This window comes from Zootermopsis nevadensis, unplaced genomic scaffold (assembly GCF_977971745.1).
Source record: "Zootermopsis nevadensis isolate Lab colony 2312 unplaced genomic scaffold, Znev_1.0 Znev_ptg000061l, whole genome shotgun sequence".
Lineage (NCBI taxonomy): Eukaryota > Metazoa > Arthropoda > Insecta > Blattodea > Termopsidae > Zootermopsis > Zootermopsis nevadensis.
The window spans coordinates 22,965,495-22,986,694 of record NW_028259192.1 but is presented as its reverse complement, the minus strand read 5'-3'; the positions used below and the strand labels follow the sequence as shown (position 1 = coordinate 22,986,694).

Sequence of the window (21,200 nt, the reverse complement as noted above, 5' to 3'; positions counted from 1 at the left end):
AGATGGGAAGGTAATATTAAGAATATACCTTAAAGGCGGCGGTGTGGATTGGATTAATATGGCTCAGGACATGTATCAGCGGCAGGCTGTGCTGAACCTTCAGAAATAAGGAAGGTGAGGTGGAACGTATTGACTAGCTGAGCTACTATCATCTTCTGAAGGACCCTGATCTTGGAATCGGGTGTCCTTCGTCTCCACCTCTGTAGTCCTTCCGCAACCAGGAATCAGGGAAGAAACTCGTTTGTTACTTAGAGAAGTGTAAAAATCCTACCATAACATTATTAAAAGCTACAAAAAATTTAGTCGGATGGCAGTGTAAGTTGTTTGTTTAACGATGCTGTAGCTCATGCCATAGGGCTTCAAATGATAGGACGATTAACTAACTGGAAGGAAGCGGTCGTGGCTCAATTTAAAGCGGCTTTTGCCTGGAGGAACTGAGAAAAACAACGAAAGGCATCAGTAAGGCCACGGGGCGATGTCTGAACGCTGGACCTCCCAAGTTCTAGCCACCCGACAGCGAAGTTGGTGTAATTATGAAAAAATTATCAGACAAAATAAGAAAAAACACGTCGAACTTCGTCGTTATCACAAATTAAGTTTCAGACGAGGGAAAAAAATATAAATTATAAGCAAAACTGGTCTTCTGGGTTCTAATGCCACGTGAATTTGTAGACAGATACCAACGTTTCGGAGCAACATATTGCCTCCATCTTCAGGGCTAAAGTATTGTCATTTATCCGCACTGCCAAGCAGCAGCAAGTGACTTCGCAGTACACGAGTGTTTCAACATTCAGCACAAATAGCTGTTTCATACCCCAACTTTCCACTGCCCACCATCTTGGATTCAAGTCCTAAATACGCTGCGTCATGCCAACACCTGTCACATTTCTTAACTCGTAACGTTTTCGCAAGGCGTTCCATTTCGGACCATAAGGATTTCTATTTTACACGGGTCTGCAACATGTGGCCCGCGAATCGTACCATTTTTCTGCTCTCCAGCCAGTAATGGCGTTCTTTAAAAACAGGTCACTTGTCATATACTGACCTATTTTTAAGGTTCAATGTCATTTCTTTTCCCCGTTTGATTTACAAATTTAAACTCTGAGCCCTTTCTGAAGACAGCTGTCTTATGGGATGGTGTACCGAGCAGATAGTGACAGATGTTTCAAAGGATCTTACTACATCCATCATCAGGGTGACCACTTTATACGTATCCCTCTAACGTCAGTGCGATTCTGTGACGTGATAGATAATTCAGTTTCCTAACAAATTCCTCTCCTCACAATGCAACTTAAACGATAAGTTGGTTATGAATACAGAAGTAATTCCCAGAATTACGTCGACATTGATCAACAAATTCTGGGATTTTTTACCAGTATGGATGCATTTCGTAGCCTTCTGACGACGTGCAAAACTGAGAGTGTACTGAATGAATCTTACAAAATCGCTCAATAACAGAGTTCTTATATTGTCAGAATAGTGACTGCGGACTGGACGACCGTGGTTCGATCCCCACCCAGCCCCTTATCCAATGGTACTTTAATTTTTATGGTAGTCAATTCACTTTCTGATCCACTCTAACACCAAACGCTTGTACTAGATTTGTTGGAATATCATTTCCGCAGTTGGACTGTGAAATTTTAAAAGTTTATATAAGAGAGCTAAATCTGATTCCTTGAATGCAATGAATCAATCAATTAAAGTTGCCGAGGTAACAGAGGTTAAATTGCTACGCTACATTTAATCTCAGAAATAAGTTGGAAGTTGCTCGCCCATTTTAAAAATAAAATTAAAAAAAAAAACTGTCTCCATGGAGTACAGATTTTCGTAAAACGCAATACCTGCGGTCATTATTACATCCATCCACCGCATCCAAACACAGATCGTGCGAAACACAACGCCTTTATTCGTTGCCGTAACGAAAGATACGCGTTTCTTAGTAACAGTCTGAGGAAAACTTCCATGATTTATAAATCTCTGAAGCATTCAAACACTCACTGCCTTGTCATTTGGTGAAACAAAGTTGGCATTACAAAAACTTCTATTCTTTACGACTCTTAATCCAGCGGTAACTATATGTACCACCTACCTTAACATTAAGTAACTCTGCATTTCCGTCGCATAGTGTATGTATGGATTTCCCAATGATTTCCAGAAAAATCAGCGATTATTTCCTTAAACAGCGTTAACCAGTTGATCTTTGAAATGGTGAAGTGTAGTGTTTTCTTCGCGGTACGGACTGAATTTTTTAATATTAATCAGACGAACTATGATTCTCAATGTAAACAGCGATCATTTCCTTAAACAGCGTTAACCAGTCCATCTTTGAAATGGTGAATTGCTGTGTTTTCTTCGCGGTACGGACTGAGGTATTAAATATGGTTCCTCCTGCTAACTATTATTCTATTAACGCTCCACGTCAATTTATCACCATTAATATGATCAGTGGTGGTACGAGCCGCACTACTACAGAAATTAGACTCTTTTGCAAAACAATTCCATGGAGGTTTCCTTGTTAAAAAGTTGGATATTGCTCACTTTGTCAAGAAATTTCCAGAATTTTATGGGACCTGCCGTGTTCACAACAGCCTACTACTGACCATGTCCGGAACTAGGCGAATCCAGTCCACATTCACACACCGCACTTCCATAAGATGCATTTTAATATTATCCTCCGATCTACGCCTAGACTCCAAAGCCAGCAAAACAAAATCGACAAAGAATAAATGCTTGCATAGAAGTATCTCAGTTCCAGGCGATGATCGAACCCAGTACTAGCATATTGGAAGACAAAGAACGGGTGAAAGTGAGTGTCAGATGTTTCCAATGGACCAGATCAAACTGGTTTTCCCTGGCACGAGCTACAACATTATATATTCATTAATTAAGTTCTTTTGTTTTCTCGATAACTACGTCGAATGAGACGTGTTCTATAATTGGACGTTCGTACTACTGGCTCGTACCCTGGAGATTCAAATTTCATTAGAACAAATGGTTATCGTATCATAGGAAAATGTTGCGTACATAATCTTCTGCAAAATGCGATTTTCCTAAAACCGTAAATAATGTATCGCTGTTATAAAACGCCCCAAAATGCCATAAATGCCCGTATAATACTATGACTGTAGATAATTACGGCGAAGATGGTCATTAAAGATGATATTAAAAAAGCTCGGCCACATACGTCAAAAAGTGATCAATCACTGACGAAATTCAAACATTTCACAACATGAATTCGACCAGTATCTTCTCAGATTATTTTATATATTATTTTATAATTTCGCGGCCACCGAAGTTGATGAAAGACTCTCGGGTTACGAGCCGCGTCTCGTGGCTGAACGGTGAATAAACCATATCTTATGTCAATTTCCCATCAGCGAGAGCGCAAAAAAAAAGGATCAGATTTGTTACACAGCAGCCCTGAGGATGAGAACAGAGATTGTTCTCGAAACGTTGGCAGAATATATGATTTATTTACCGTTCAGCCACGTGACGCGGCTCGTAACCCGAGAATATTTCATCGATAAATAAATTGTGAAAGTGATACACTAATCCAAATGTCAATGAGGGATTATACGGATAGAATGGTTTGTGCTCAGCCTGTTCAGCATATTCAACATTAAACAATACCCGAATTCAGTCAATGTCAGATGTGTCACCAGTGTCGAGTGGGTTTTTTTTTTTCATTCTCGCATTTTCTAACTCTTGAATCAATAACAATCTGAATTTAAACACAAATCACGTGACTCCCCCAACAGACCTCTACAAGCCCCTGCGACGTGACACATTTTATTGGCTTTCTTACTTCCCTAAATGTAGCAAAGTTTCATATTACCTACGTAGTGGGGCGCTGTGAGAAGACAGCTTTAACATCTGCTAGTTACGAGTGTTACAATCCATTGTTCTGAACCAATGCACATGTATCTTTTAAAAATACGTATTAATTCAGAGTGGCATTTTTCAAGGCAATTCTACGAAGATTCGCTGTAAGTTACAATGATCTTATGTGAGAAACAAGGTTAATGTTACAGCAGACCCAACTGTCGAACGAAGGCATTAATAGCAACATAACAATCACGACTATAAAATAAATACAAACGATTTCAAGTTCTGTACTTACTAGTACAATAGTTGGACCTCCAAGATGTTTAATCACTAACAATTAACAACACAGAAAATAACACAATAAATCAAGGACGCCTCGATAGTAATAACTATGCCGCCAATGCAGAACGATATGCAAGGTCGATATGCGATATAAAAATGCAGCCAACATTCAGATACAGAAACAAGTTTACCTACTATAACTGAGCGGGACTGTTTTTCCCGCCTTTGTGGGAGTTCATTATTGTGCTCCCAAGAACCGGCCATCAGTCAAAATAAATGTAGCCCCTGTCTTTACAGACTTCTATTTTTTTAAAAAAGAATGTTAATATTAACAACCAAAAATGTCCAGTTTTCAACAAAATATTATTAAGGTGATAAAATAAAGATGAATTATATGGACGGGGCATGCAGAATACCGACCGAGCTTATAAGTTAAAGCTTGCAACGAGTATATCGCTAGTAGTAGTTCGAATACTGAGTCACCTAGCGACAGATTTAAGAACTGTCAGGATGAAGAATTCCAAGGTGAATACAGTGTAAGTGACCGACTCAGTTCAAGGTAATTGCACACTGCAGAAATATATAGTAACGCCCGGGGGGGGAATTGAATCAACTTACTTCTCTGAAGAAAAACAAACGAGTGTAACCAACATGTAATGATTCATATTATTCTGTGCTACGTAACGGTAGAACAGCATCCCAATTTGCCGTAAGCAGACTCCGTAATTGGAATAAATGCAATTCAAAGATGAGAAAAACGTGACAAATATAAACTGACTTTTAGTTCAATGACCTTAAACCAGTGATTAGGTGGAGAAACATATGTTTTGAACACGAGACTTATTTTTATTTCAACTGATTAAAAGTTCATCTGACGACGCTTTTAGAGATTATTAAAGGAAAGTAGAACACGCCACTGTTACGTAGAAATTATTTTCTAAAATAATTTAACTTAATTATCCTAGACACTTGTACTTTGAACGTGGGCACAGTGTTACCACAACAACAGATCATGATGAAGGCTGAAGTTTTTTTTTTTTTTGATTCTTGTCAAAATCACTTTTAACGACCGCTGTGTTGAATAAGATGTCACAACGCATAGGGTCAGGGATCCTCAAGGATACGATGAGTAGGCCAAAAGCAGGCCATTCGGTACCTCTGACGCCATCCAAGGTCCTTATTGAGAAACTAACAGTGGCTCTCAGTTTGTTAAAAGTATACACGTCTTTCTTGGAATCCGCTGACAAGGGCCACGAAAATCCATTTCACACCCTCACACTCAGAATTCCAAGACAAATTCTCTCTGAAGATGGCAACTCAAATGTTTGACGAAACATTTGAAAAAAATTTCAACATTCGACGAGGCTTATCCACGAAAACCGTAGTGATACACACACACACACACACACACACAGCATATGGAACGGGGGGTCGACGTTTCGAAACAGATTAACTCCGCTATAGCAGGTTGCAGTATTTTCCACTGGCCTTAGTCACTGCCATAAAAGGGCAGGCAACACAACTGGATGCTTCTGGGTGGATGCAGCTTAGAGACTGTGACGTCACACGGTTTTTGACCACAATTAACAAGTCACGTGACCTCATCTTTGGGATGACTTGTCTTTCACAGTTGTTTGTTTATGATGGTTGCTGATCTCGTACGTGGTCCATGGCAAGAAATAAACCACTTCTTATAATGATGGGAGTTCATGTGATGGAGTTCAGGGGGGTTTTTTAGTCGTGTACGGTTTAGGACTCACATCCTACAGATAAGAGGCGACATTTTCCTCGAGAATGGTGGTAAACAGCCACAAGGCTTCACGAAGCAATAAAGGAGAAGCCCAACACATAGATTGTAATTTTTCTTTTAAATATCTTGTTGCTGATTAGCTCAAAATCGTATGTGGGATTACAGGAAGTTTCTGCAGTCGAATATTTTGCTATTATATCCGTCTGTTTCTCATCAAGACTTTTAAAATCATTTTAATCGACAGGTTTAGCTTCTCAAGAAAGTCCCTGCTCCCGGAAGTTAGTGAGGACGGGAAATAAGATCAATGTCGTAAACCTTCTGAACGTCTGCAGCGTTTCTACCTGTTTTAACACAATCTGCATTTTTTCCCTCAGAGTATATTTAAGTGTTTGTATGATTCTAAACATCGATTATTTATCTAAACAGCATCAACCAAACTATCGTTATCATGGACATTTGTTTCGTTTTCTTTGAACTAAGAACAGACTCTTTAAATGTTATTTGGACGATGTTCTAAGAGTTAAAGAAACCCGAGAACCAGATAATTTAAAATAAAAATAGTCCACCACACGACATTCCTAAGAGGCGGATACACAATTTTAAAATCGCTACTTTCAGCCCCATAGTTCATCCAAGAACTGCACGTCGTGTGTAACCGGTACCAATCTCAGAGACTGCCAACCCTTGCACAATTAATCCCCACCTCCCGTATCGCAAACTGGTTCTGGAGTTCGGATAATAACAACGCCAGAGGCACAATTAGAATTACCAAATCATGAAATGTCTAGGGGACGAAATGAGGTCAAATGTACAAAGAATGAGTAAGCAATTATGTATCAAACGTCACAAAACACAGACGTCAGTTACCTTGATACAAGACAGCACAATTGAACACGCAGGGCTTCCAACATCAGAGCCAAAAAAATCCCAGGACCCCGTTGACGAAATTTGTAGTTCTCACTGTGACGAGGATTGAACCGGCCGTCTACGAGGATGCTACACCATGTTATCTGGTAGATATTGGCTGACGTTTCGGAGGAGCTTTGCGGCTATACGGTGCAACGTCCCAGAAGATACAGGCTATGTAAAACAGGTCTGTATTTGTTGAAATAGTTCATACCAACGATACGTAAATAAATTTCCCGCAATATTATTTTTTTTTTGTTAGAGACAGATGTGACTCAGCGTTTCGATACGAAAATTAAACATGACGAAATAAAAACCGGAAACCATAATACCACTTCCGTAATTAAGGTTCCGTCAGTGGTTTTGTTGGGCTTTCTATATATATATATATATTTACACTACAGGCAGTATTACGTACTAGAATCTCTGACTGTATGATTTTTTTTAACACTGCCCATTAAATAAATACGAAACAGAGATCGTACATATGGCCGTAATTTTATTTCACATCTACGACGATAAAATCTGAAGAAGGAAAAAAGTGGTGCACAACTTCACAGACAACGTAAACATCCAATAGCAAAACACAGCACTCGAAATGCAGTAAACTGAATTATTCTCACTTTCACTAAATTTATATTCCTAACACGAAGGGATGTGACACATATTTTTCATCCTTTGCTGTCGTAGCGCAGTGTGGCGGTAAATCTCAAAAACACCAATGAGACTGTGTACCGGGAATGAACATAAATCGCTTTATGCATTACGGCGTATGGTATCCAAGCAACAGGGTCAAACAGATATGACATATAGAAGACGGTGGTAAGACAATGATTGTATATTATTAAAACAGAAGAAGAGAATAGATACTTTGGAGTGTTACAGAAGCAAAGAAGTATACATCTGACAGATTACGAATACATAAGGAAAATTTAAATCAACAGAGGCAGCGAATTTAAGGACCGAGAAGATGAGATTGATTAACATGGCTGAGAGCGGAATCCAGTGACGGTTTTTGGTACTAATGACCCTACTTAGATAGTGATTTCATCGTAAGTAAGAAAAAAACGTAACACGGAGATACAGCACTGGGCAAAGTTAAGCGATCAGTTTGACACTCCGACCGCTTTGTCCCAAAGCAAAGCGGCTATATTAAAACTCAGTTTATAGAAGCCCGAGTGATTTCCATAATCATTTTCCACTTAAAGATGGCCGTATTCTGGGTTGTTGCGACGTGGACGCTGGGAAAACCTCTGAAACGTCGGTAATCGTCTGCCAGACTGCACGGCGCAACAATCCAGACATATTCATCTCCGTGAGAACCTGAAATCTCACATTCTCCATCGAGTTCGCGAAGAGAAATTTTGGCCTCTGCCCGGATTCGAGCTCCGGTCGTCCTACCACCAGGTCGTTCCAGACATGTTTTGGAAATCAGGCGGAGACAGCTTACACTGCGCCATTAAACAACTTACAATCAACGTTAAAATAATGATATCCTTAAACAGTGATAAAAATATTATCTCTTCCCTGCTAAATGTTGCGTCTGAGACCCATAATTAAATACACTGCTTTGCGCACACCCTGTAGGTCGTAAAACGTCGCACAATGGGGTTATTGTAGCGCGATCCAGGTTGTCGGGAGACGCCACTTCGCGAGGCTTTATCTCCTCTTTCACACAAAATGTTATTGAGTCTCGAATATACTGAATGCTGGAGACCGCAGTTTCATATCGGCTGTATTTTTCTTGGTTGCGACATATTTATAAAAATTTCAGAAACATAGTGTCACGTGTTACTAATCTGCTGACTTCAAGCAGCAAACTCTTCCGAAACGTCGCTCAATATATATCAGATTACACGTTGCAATGTCCCTTAAAAAAACCAGTCTTTGTTCAACACGTGCCCACAAAAGCCTGACACTGATCCCTATTCAAAGATACATGAATCTAGCACATACTGTCACAGGCTTATCAAATTTAAGATCCATTTTAATATTATCATACCGTTTACCTCTGGGTCTCAAAGTTGGAACTGTCATCGACTTGAACTCTTTTTTTGTTTCAGTTCTTATCCGCAGTACAGAACTGGCCAATCAGAAGACAACATTCAACCTAATGCGTCGTTAAACGTAAGAGTGCAGCAGGTTCCAGATGGTGGACGAACGAAAAGAGCATCACGATTTCCAATTTCAGTTTCCTTGAATAACCGCAGAGGATGTGCATCATGCCAGGGGTGCCAACATTCTCACCAGCAACGTAACAAAATATTGCACGTTTTTTGCAGTATCTACGATTCTTCACGGACATTCAAGGGTGTACAAACGTTGATACCTCACTTGAGATACGGGATCCTCACGGAGGTGAAGAAGCCGATGTTTCGGAGGAACAAACTGCCTCCCTCTTCAGGGCTACAAACTGGCACACTTAGCGTTCCGAAATGTATGATTTTTCATTAGGAATTTGCAAGTCTGAGACGTAATACAAAGCAATTTCTGCGAAATGGCACATACAAAACAGGTTCATTTACTAACGGAGTCCAGTAGACCAGAATGTTCTACGAGTTTTATCTCAGGTTCTAAGGAATAAAGTTGTCCCGGGTGCTTAACTGAACGATAATGGCGTATGGAGAAGTGGAGTTACAGCTCAGCGCATTTTTAACCTCGGACATGCGTTCGGTTCCACCAGCCCAATTCCAGGACGGAAAGGTTTTTTTTAGGCACACACGAAAAATCTGAGTCACGGAAAAAGATCTCCGTGCGGAGATACGAACCGGAATCTTCCGAACACGAGGACCAAATTCCAGCGCGCGTCCGTCCACTCTTTGCCCTCTCGTTCACAACATGATGAACCGAACCGCAGGATCGATACCTCTCGATCGCGTGGTAGTAAAATGTTTATTTTACATCCACAGAACTCCGCTTTGTCCGCTTACCGCAAATTCGCTGGAACATCTCCGTCAGATCCCTTGCTTATTCTGTCATTTGTCCGCACATCTGCTAAAAGCAACAGAAATTCAGAACTACCTCTTGGCTCAGAATCAATCCTTACCTCGATTTTTTAACCCTCGAATAAAACACAACACGACATCTCCATGACAACGATCAACTGCTTAACGCTGTTTAAGGAAATTATCGCTGTTTATTCTGAGAATCATACGAAACCCATAATGAGAGTATATTAACCCGTCTAAATAATATTTAAGAATTCAGACCGTACCGCGAAGAAAACACCACACTTCACCATTACGAAAACCAACTGGTTAACGCTGTTTAAGGAAATAATCGCTGTTTATTCTGAGAATCATACGAAACGCATAATGAGAGTCTATTAACCCGTCTAAATAATATTTAAGAATCCAGTCCGTACCGCGAAGTAAACACAACTCTTCACCATTACTACGATCAACTGGTTAACGCTGTTTAAGGAAATAATCGCTGTTTATTATGGTAATAACATAACGCAAATAAATTCAAATTTAAGTCACTGACTGTTGAAGCAGGTGGTAAATATAGTTACCACTGGGCTTTAAAGATTTAAATGAGCCAGATTAATCCAATACACGCCCTGATATCTTCCTGAAACCTACTCCTAGCCGTTCCAAGCGGTGTCTTCCGTTCAGGTTTTGAGACTAAATTTTGTACGCATTTATCAAACCCCCCCACCCAATACGTGTTACAAGTCACGCCCATCCCATATCTGTTCATTAGATCACTTTATCGATATCTGGTGATATAGTAAAAATGATTAAGTTCTTCGTTACGATATGGAATTTTATTAAATCTGCTGTTTAATTGTTATTTCCAAAGATTCTCACCAGAATCCATTCCTCAAATTCGTGAACCTCAGTATTCATAAATTAAACTTCACAGTTAAACATTAATATTTTAATTCAGTATTTAAGGTGGTTGTTATGGATCGGATTAACTTTCGTCTGCATTGCGTTGTTATACCAAGACCTCAGCAAACATGCGTATAAGAGAGTAACAAATCACATCATTGCTTCTAAAGATGACCTTAACCCAATGTTAGGATAATTCCAGATAAGCTACGTTAATAAAAACAGCAGTCAGATAAATTAAATGACTCAGTTCCATAATGAAGCGACTATGCCCCATCACAAACGAAGAACTTCCAAACTAATCGACAGTTCTACCGCCCATAAGACAGGAGGTACGAAAAATTACACGCCAGGATACGTCCGGAGAATTTGTGGGCCAACAGGCGACGATAACTTCTAAGATTACCAAAGTTGTAAACATGGGGAATTTACAGTCACCCGGAAGTTCATAACTGTGCATCTATCGAAGAACAAACTATATAAAGTCGATAGAAAACAGTGGAAACGCGATTCTAAAATTTGCATTCATACAGGAATGCTAATGAAGGTGTGAAATGTTGCTTGTGAGTAAACAAATGTAAATATGGTCGCAACGCGAAGACAGTGTAAAAATGACAAATTTAACGTCACGCTCTGTTTAATTACCCAAGGGAATAATAATAATAATAATAATAATAATAATAATAACACAGTCTGCAGTATATTTATAATGGGAATAAATAAAAATACTGTGTCATGCAAGACTCGATCTCACGATCGCTGGTTAAAATTCAACACGCAAACTTCATGTTTTATTAGGATCTATGTTCATTAATCCTTCGAAGTGCGGTAGTACCTTCACACAAAAAAAATACTTTATTTAAAAATCAGTAATTCTAATTCTTTCCCACAGAGTGAATTTGTTTAGTATGAATATCAAAATAAACTGCAGTTATTTCCTTAAACAGCGTTAACAAGATGATGTTTGTAACGGTGAAGTGTGGTGTTTTCTTTGAGGTACGGACTGAGTATTTACGTTTATCGAAACAAGCTGTGCCTTCAGAGGGAAATTTGGTTTTGAGATCTGGCTGGAATTCGTTACTGTCTGTGTGTTATTTTATCGGAAAAAATTCCCACAATGCGCTGGCACGTCATACTATGAACACCCACTGTATTTCTGAACGTGCAAATAACTCGTCCGCTAACGCACGTACCGAATGTGAATAACGTCCCTACCTGCGACTGTGGAAGACACAGTCGATAAGAAGTCGTGATGTCATCTTAGTCGCAAGGGGTGTCCAACCCGGGACGCAATTCACGTCACTTCTAGGCAAGGATGCGAGTTCGTCCGTTTTAAAGTTCAAATTGGATCGCGGAAGAGTTGAAGGATTAAATCCATTAATGACACAATGGGTTAGAAATGAGTACAGAATTTTGGTGATAAAATCACTGAGAAGACGAGTAAGTAGACATCAAAACGTAATTTAAGACTGAGTCTCGAGAAGATTGTGCCAGCAAATCTGTTTTGATATTTTCCACTTTTAAATGGCCCTAGGGACAATATTCATGACTGTCTGCAAAAAAATTAAGAAGTCGGCATTTTAATCCCAGCTTTAAATTATTTAAAAGAATACGAACTAGTGACTTTGCAACCTTAAAAAAAAACAATGGTCACCCCTGTCTTAGCAACATACAATTCAAAGGATTCTGACATTATAACAAGCGGTTTTCCATGACCTAATATACAGTCTGGTTGTGCCAATTGACTAAACCAAGATAATGATAAGCCCTTTGAAAGCTGGTGACAAGAAAATGCCTACGTGTCCTCTGCTTTAACAGTCAGCATTTTGTCCAACTGAAAGTTGCCATGGACACGTGTGGGAGGTACAGAATGCAGATTAACGTCGAAACTCGAAAGCCCCTCCTCAACTTCTCTCTTTAATCATCTTTTCGTCTTCCTTCCTTCTCCATTTCCGAAAGCCTTAACTTCTCTTTAACCTACTTCCACCGGGACGAGTGAGCAAGGCCTGGGAACCTTCACTACCGAAAACGTATCTGTCACCCACCCCTACCCTTCTCTCTCATTAATTAGCCTTCAAATGGTTGCTGAATAATGAACTGGAAAGGTAATGGAAGAAACCGTCTTGTGCTGCCAAGGTATTTACTTAAGAAACTGAGGAAAATCACGAAAGGTGATGTAGAGATAGCCTCTCATCTGGCCGAGATTCGAGCTTGGGACCTCCCAAATAAGACGCAGGAGGGCTTACCATTTGGTCACTACTTTCGTCATGTGCCGTTTTTAATCACAAAAGCAATGGACGGCCGCCGAATTCTTGATCTTTGTAATGGTGAAGTGTGGTGTTTTCTTCGCGGTACGGACTGAATTCTTAAATAATATTTGGACCAGATTCGACTTCATTCTGAATTTTCTGTCACTGTTAACATTTTAATATTTGTGTCATATTATATTTAAAATCGAGAGCTTGCAGTGATAAGATTTTTGGTACAGATCGGTGGCATCATCCAAACCCCATCTCTCGGGAGCCCTCCTCCCCAAATCACAGAATTTCATTTCAATTCATATCGATTTCTGTAGCTTCGTCGTACGAATCCCAGCGGCTGTAATGAATAAATAAGTACGTGGTTCGAATATCGACTTGGTTATCGATTATGCCAGCAGAGGATCTCCAAATAAGCCACGATGGCCTCCAAGAAAAATTCTTACCATCTCATCCCATCGTGTGCTCCTTTCAGATCCAGTTCTCAGAACACTGGATGCAGTCGAAATGTTGCTTGAGTGAGAAGTAACTTCACCTCCGCTTCTGATAAACTGGCAATGTTCCAGGTACATCGACACGACGTCCCTCAAATCCGTTAACACTCCAGGTCTCGAATTCGATAGATTTCCGGTTCGAATCTCTGTCGGAATATCGGCTATACATTACTCAGTTCACCCTTCATTTCTGTAAGCTAACAACCTGGAATTCACTACCTTTCCTTTAGAGCCCACAATTGGTACTTATCATGAGCCAGATGAACCCTTCTATCTTTAAGATACATCTTAGTATGTTGTAATCATCATCTCCCAAGAAGTTTATTTCCTTGAGGTTTTACGAAGAATTTATAACCACAATAACTGTGTGAACTGTACATAACCACGGCTTCGGCCAATGTCAGAACTCGCTGTAGTCTGGTAGAAGTTTACTGACGTTTCGGAGGTCCTTGCTGTAGCCATCATCAGGGCGGACTACAAGGCGCTACTACCCAGAAGACCGCCATCTTAGTACGATATTCCTCGAAGGAGGAGATATGAACGTGTATGGAGTCGCAAAATAACAGCAGGGTACGTTTTCGACAACAAAATTTTGCCGGAAAACAAAAACACACACGTAAATTCTTTTAACAGCGTACTACGTAACATAAAAGCTGCGTGTTTGGTGTCAAAGTCGATGTTTATGTACGATGACTTGGTGAATCTTGAAACTTGCCCGTGCTGAACACTCGAAGGCACAAAATCGCCAGTTTCCATTACCAGGAAGTTCTGGTCGACAGACTCGAAATTAATATCTGAGGAAAAACCCGGACAGTAGAAAACTGACAATATAATAGTGTGGCGACACCGCAGACCGTCTCTTGTCCTCACTCGTCATTCCAATTCTTAGCCAGAATTAAGCGGAAACAACTCTTCAATAACCTAACCTAACTTAGAGTAATTTCACAACGTAAGTTGGCAGCACCGATCCATATCCTGAGCACGATAAACCAAACCAACATTACACACACAAAATGCGGATTTATTGAATGTTAAAGCAGGTGGTACATATAGTTACCACTGGGCTTTGAGATTTGTTGCAGTGCCGATCGGCCGGATAGGACAGACAGACAGACAGACTTGCTGTGACGTCATGAAAGAGCCTGCCTTGCCGGGGGGGGGGGGGGACAACGATCTGCCCCTTCACTAACTAATTAACTGTGTCCATGACGCAGAGAGCCTTCCTGAGAAACTACTAGTCGCTTAGCTGGCCAAGAAGTTCCTCGCCTTTCATAAACACTCGTGGCTGAGCGGGATGATAACATCACGGAGGATGAGATTGGTGGCGCATGTAGCATGATCTGGTTGGAAAATCTGAAGGGAAGAGACCGCTCGAAAGATGTAGGAGTAGGTATCAGGACAATATTAAAGTGGATGTAAGGAAAGTCGGGTTTAAGAATGTTGACTGGATTCATTTGGCCGATGACAGGCTTTTGTGAACACGGTAAGGAACCTTCGGGGTCCATAAACGTCGGGTAATTTATTTGACTAGGTAAGCATACCGTCAGCTTCTCGAGAATGAATCTGCTCCATGGAGTTGTGTTCGAACCCAAGAGCACCCAAATACTAAGCACTCGATTGGAACGTTCAGAACGCCTATGTCTGCCAATCAAAGTTTTCTATGGTTTTTCCATGCGTGCTGTATTTCCAGCCCACCTCATTCTTCTTTACTTCTTTGCCCTAAATCTCACCCATTTCTCTTTCGGTCAGAGCCTACGTTTTACATATTTTGGCATGCACAGTGGAACCAAACAGGTTATTTCTACGAAGTCCAGCACCTGAACCGGTTAGTCGTTCCTAAAAGATGAAGGAATTTTTGTCTGCGAAAACTTTGCATAATTTGTTAAAGAGTTTTTCGTTACAAAATGGCATCCGCGAGAAATGTCCCCTGGAATTTTCGTTTTAATTGTGATAAGTGATGATTCACTGAAGCTAAGCGTGTTAAATTTACTGTGGAGACAGACGGTAAACATTTCTACAAACTTTATATGTGATTTAGTTCAAGAGTGGTCTAGCGGTTAGAACGCTGGCCTTGTAATCCTGGGGTCTCGGGTTAGATTCCCGGCTGTGCCCGAATTTATAACTTGTGTTGGGCAAGGCCGTGGTCTAGGCAACACGGAGTTTTCCTCCGTGGCATCCCAACAATTACTCCATTCACACACAGAAGAAGGCAATGGCAAACCACTTCTGGATCATCTGCCAAGAACGTATATGAACAGGTCCCAGTCCGAGAAAAGGATGGAAGGATCCTGTTCATATGGACCTGTCGTCAGACAGAACACTAAATAATAATAAGATGATGAGGTGGTCTAGCGGTTAGAACGCTGGCCTTGTAATCCTGGGGTCTCGGGTTCCATTCCCGGCGGTGCCCGAATTTATAACTTGTGTTGGGCAAGGCCGTGGTCTAGGCAACACGGAGTTTTCCTCCGTGGCATCCCAACAATTACTCCATTCACACACAGAAGAAGGCAATGGCAAACCACTTCTGGATCATCTGCCAAGAACGTATATGAACAGGTCCCAGTCCGAGAAGAGAAAAGGATGGAAGGATCCTGTTCATATGGACCTGTCGTCAGACAGAACACTAAATAAAAAAAATAAAAAATAAATAAATCATGGCGACGACGCGAAATTTGAGTTCATGTCGACAACTTCTTCGCAAAAATAAAATAACGCTACTACTGCTAATATTCCACTTCTATACCCAAAAAAAAAAAAAAAAAAAACTAACACGTGTGTCAAAGTCACTGTACAAAAGGAGATAAATCTCTTCAGCGTGATGTGCTTGCTATTTTGGTAGAAATAAATATGCTGGCTGGCTAAAACATCGCTAAATGAAATGGCAAATAATGCAAATTGTGCTGGGCATACATCGAGACCTTCAAGCCGACCGAAATTGAGTGCTTTCTGTGACCAAATTGATTTAACACCTTCTAAGCCTTGATGTTCCACAGAAACTTGCAACCTTTGGCTGAATCAATACCAAGTTTGTAAATTAGTTGATTTTCAATTGTGGTCTTCAGGGTTGTGACGTCATGTGGTCTTGTAGGTGGCTGTCAACGTTTAGAAGGAACTTCCTGCCTCCATCTTCACTTCATTTCAAAAATGGAGGCCGTAAGTTCGTAATATCAGCACTAGATGGAGATGCGTACTCAGCATCAAGCTCCGGCCACTTTATCACCGATAAAAGAGCCCCCTGGTACACTTTATAAAGGTCTGTGAGACTGGGCTGGCCTCACGATCGGTCTGAAAATGGTTGAGTCTGCCCCTAACCGGTAATCGAACTCCGACCACCTACCCCGGATAATATATGTTTCATTTTGTCCGTACTGGCAAATATCAATAACCGCGAATACACGAGGTTACAGGACAGGCATTCTTTAGTAAAAAAAAGGAACGTGATTCAAGCATTACAAATTACAAACACTGGTATATAAATTAGATTTGAGAATGTTTGGGAGACGTCATTAACACTTCAGCTGTTCGTACGTGTCAACGTTCTCTTGAGAGCCTAACATTAAACACACAAAAGTATAACGAACGTGTTTCTTCGACATAGCACACCTCGTAAGGGAAGTAAATTACGTTCTTAATCACGTGAACCAAGAAAGGACACGTCCTTTACTGTAAAACACGCGCCAGTGAATTAGGCAATTTTTTGTTTACTGTACTGTCAGAGATTATTTGTGACTGTTTCACGATATCTGGAATAAAGAGCGAGTCTTACACTGTGTTCGCTGTGAACTTAAATTACTACGAAATTTAAAAAAAATATACACAGTCGAACTTCCTAGTATACAGGCCTATAACAGGGGTCACAGAACGAGTTTCTGTCAAAATTTCAGGGGCAGAAATTATAGCTTGAAGGACCCTAGGGTGGAAGCCAAGGAATGTAATTTGATAAAGTTTTTAAAGTGTGCCGAACACATACATAATACCCTCTTCTCAATCAGTAATTTCAACCAAACTTTTAACCCGTAGCAGATGTCTCAAAGAGTGGTTCAAACTGAACCAAAAATACACAAATAAAATATAATTAGTTAAGTTTTATTAATTTCTATCCGAAACAGCTTTGCAATTCGTGCATATTTAAGGAACGTAAATTAATTGTAGGCTGAAAAATAATGGCACTGTCCGGCCAAAACTGGCTGCTCCATCAATGTAAGATTATAAATTGCCCGTCAGTGCCAGAATTATTTGCGAGCTCTTAAATATTAACGCGAAAGAATTCACTCAGACTTAATTGTAACATCTGAAGGGGATAAACATGATTACATCATAATATTACAAAAAACAATTTACAGGGAATTTTAAACCGGTACGTATAGTTCCCATATATTACGGAAAAAAAACTATCTCGGAACACAAGGTTTATTCCGTAAGAATCAAATCTGAAGAAATTAAATGCGGGAAACAAACAATCACACAAACAGGTTAGGTTTGTCATAATCACTGTATGAAAACTAACAAAATACAATATGCCACACGAGTTTTTCATAATCACTACATAAAATGGATTCAACAATCGAAACTGAAGTTGTCGATAATATCGGTGCCTTTGCAACCATGTGTTCACGGCAATCGAAACAACTGCCTACCATGAAGCGTGAAACTTATTTTAATGCGAGTTCGCATGCAAGCCGATGACGTAGCTGTTAGAAGCAATCAAAATGCACTTACATTACGTCAATCCCAACAGAATAAAGATGCGTCACCCTTTTTCATGCTACTCACATAAGCTCATTCGGTGAAGTTCACTTTAAACACTGCCACATATGTAATACGCCCGTCTTCAAATTCAGGTAAACTTGTCGAGATAATGTTTACTAACATCACGTAATTATTATCGTGGGCTTTCAAAAAAGTTCTGACACCTGCAGTAGACATGACAACGCTGCATAAAACGCAAACTTCGACAAGCTGATGCTTACAAAACTAGTCCAATCTTTGCCTGCGTTGACACGAACCGGCACGTCGTCCTACATGTGACAACAAAATCTTTAGCTTCCTTTTCGTCTTTAAAATATAAACTGGTAAGTTTTCTTACATACCGTGTCCTGGAAAACCTGACGTGGTGTCTTGCGAATTCCATTCATTATTGTTTTTCCTCTTCTACTCCTTACACTACGGCTTTTACAACCGAAATACACCTCACACACGCAACTCACGTCCGAATTGCTGGAAGCAACACGCTTCTCTGCCCGCCGCCATAACGACAGCAACAGGTGGTCAATGCTACCAACATGAAAGACACTAATTCCACTAGATAAATAACGAAATTGAAACGACATGGAAGGAAGTGGTTGTGGTCTACTTCTAGGAAAAATCCCAGAAAACCCGGGCCGAGATTTGATCCCCGTACCTCTTGAATGCGAAGGCGTGCTGAACCCTTGGATAAAAAGTCTGATAAATTTCACTTTGAAAAGTCAAGTGGAAGCTCCTAATTGGGTTCATGTGAACAAAGATGCTCATTATTCTTCTTTATACTAAGCGTACATATGGAACGTAATGAAAACGTCATGTCTGGCAATCTTAATTCAGTTTCTAAAATAACTCGTGTTTTCGATTATATTTTCGTATTGCGGTCAATTTGGACGAATTCATTATCGCTGTCACTACATTCACTTTAATCTGTATCAGATATCTAAGAACGCCTCATCATACAAAAATCGCTCGTGAGATTAAACAGAACTAATTAAGATCTATAAGCAGTTATTATATTCTTTAAGTAAAGTTTTTAGCAGGTAATGTTCCGGTAATCTGATACGAGAACAAAAAAATCTTTGTTTTCCAAACTCAGCTTTCTGAAGATGCCCATAGATACACGAAATAACGTTTCTTCCCGCCGTTTGTTGTGTTGAATGAGACATGGGAGGTTAATAAGAACGGCGATTCAGTAAGGAAACTGAAAGAAGTGACCATGGTTTATTTTGAGATATAAACATGAGGAAAATTTTAAGGACAGTCTCCAAACATTTCCCCAACAGAAACCTATCCGCCAGTAACGATACTGAACTAATTCTACTGAGCAGTCCTTCTCAAGAAGCCAACAGTCGCTCAGCAGGTCAACAAACCCCCGTATTTTATGGAAACCGAAGGTTCATTACCGTCTTGACAACAGCCCACTACCAGCCCCAAACCTGTGCCAGCTTAATCCAATCCACACCCTACAACACCTTCCCCAAAATCCAGTTTAATATTATAGTCAGATGTATGACCTGGTTCTTCAGAGTAATCTTTTGCCCCGACAGGTTTCCTATACAAAATTTTGTACGCATTTCTCATCAACCCCTTACGCCCTACAAGCCCCTCCCAACTTGTCCTTACTTTAATGGGGTAGGGGTGAACAAAGGAATGAAATTACCAGTTTATTTTTAATTGTTTAATATACAAACCCTATTTTGTATCAGAAGATTTTGTTTTGATATAATGGGAAACATGCTGAAGCATTTAGTATAATGAAAAACGTATTACATGTAATTTCACTCTATCATTTTAAATACATAAATGCCTGCACTGAACAGATTCGGTCCAGAAACACAAATACAACTACCATTACCACCACCAGGGCAATATCAAACTTTATTTTTCACAAATATTCACAATTACTGTCGACCCTTCCTGGTCCAGCGTCAAAGTCACAAAAACACACAAAATAAAAATCTCAGTGTCTGTGATACAAAATTCTACATCCAACGTTGGAAATGAAATATATTTTGACATTTCGCAAAGGACAATATTGAATCTTGCACGTGACTGTATTCCAAAATAAATTGAAATAAGTTCATAAATTAATTATTGCAATGTGGAAAAATAAGGACCACAAGGGAATATTTCCAATGCTTGTCCTTATGTTTTCATGGCTGGACTTCAATGCACAACTTCGGCTTTGGAGACGACCCTCGTCAAATATTGAAAATGATCTCTTTCAGCAAATGATGATGTTGACATCTTTGATGGTCACTTTGGAAGGCTTATATATATAGCAGGCAGTATGAGACAAGTTAGATTTGATGGTGCTGATTGGTGGAGTCAAAGAGCAGGCTGGTATCAAACAGGAGATGTGCTAATGGCTGATGAAAAATATTTCAAGAACAGGAAGGGATCTTTAAATTTTTTTTCACATCTTTTCCTCAGTCACACACTTTCAGCCCATTCTGCTCAACCAATCGATCGCTGCCCTACATGAGGCTTCCAAAACAACCATTAAACAGTCACCCTGAAGATGACAATCACAATGTTTGTTGAAATACTGGATAATTTCCAACATCTGACATGGCCCATCTCCAAAAGCCCCAAAATTGTACGTCATTTCCAATTGTTTCTTCAATACCAGTTTTATGGAAAACAGGCCACAAACTATGATATATGAAATGTAAACTTTCTAATTACATTCGTAATTTTTATAAGCATTTTGTACTTTTTATGAATTCCATCAACTCAATTACAGTGTGTAATGGGGTCATTATACACATCACAATGACAGTTCTACATCAAGAAAAATCAGCGCCACAACTACAATGGGATATTGTGTCGCACCATTTCAGATTCACTGTTAAAAATAATAGCAGATCGATGTCATATTCGCCCATAAAAACATACAATTTCTGAAATGTTTTGGACAGTCATCAAAGTGGTCAACACAAACTGGAGATACTTAGGCTAGTGAAAGTACGAATGAAAACTTGCAAACTGCAAAGTTGACCTCCCTACAAACCTAACCGAAAACAACTACGTTTAGAACAAGAATGAAGTTAGTGAGATGTTCAGGAACAAATGAAAAATTTCTACACCTCTATTAACAATTCCA

The 21,200-nt window shown here is 39.9% G+C and overlaps 1 protein-coding gene across 1 annotated transcript in view; it reads right to left on the bottom strand.

The window, feature by feature from the left end:
- Positions 1 to 18,556, bottom strand: part of Lmpt (four and a half LIM domains protein limpet) — a 147,425-nt gene extending 128,869 nt beyond the window's left edge. The window contains exon 1 of the mRNA XM_022061673.2: positions 18,442 to 18,556. Coding sequence (XP_021917365.1) covers positions 18,442 to 18,486 — 45 coding nt within the window. The 5' untranslated portion in view covers positions 18,487 to 18,556. The remainder of the gene's footprint in view (positions 1 to 18,441) is intronic.
- Between the last annotated feature and the right edge of the window lie 2,644 nt (positions 18,557 to 21,200).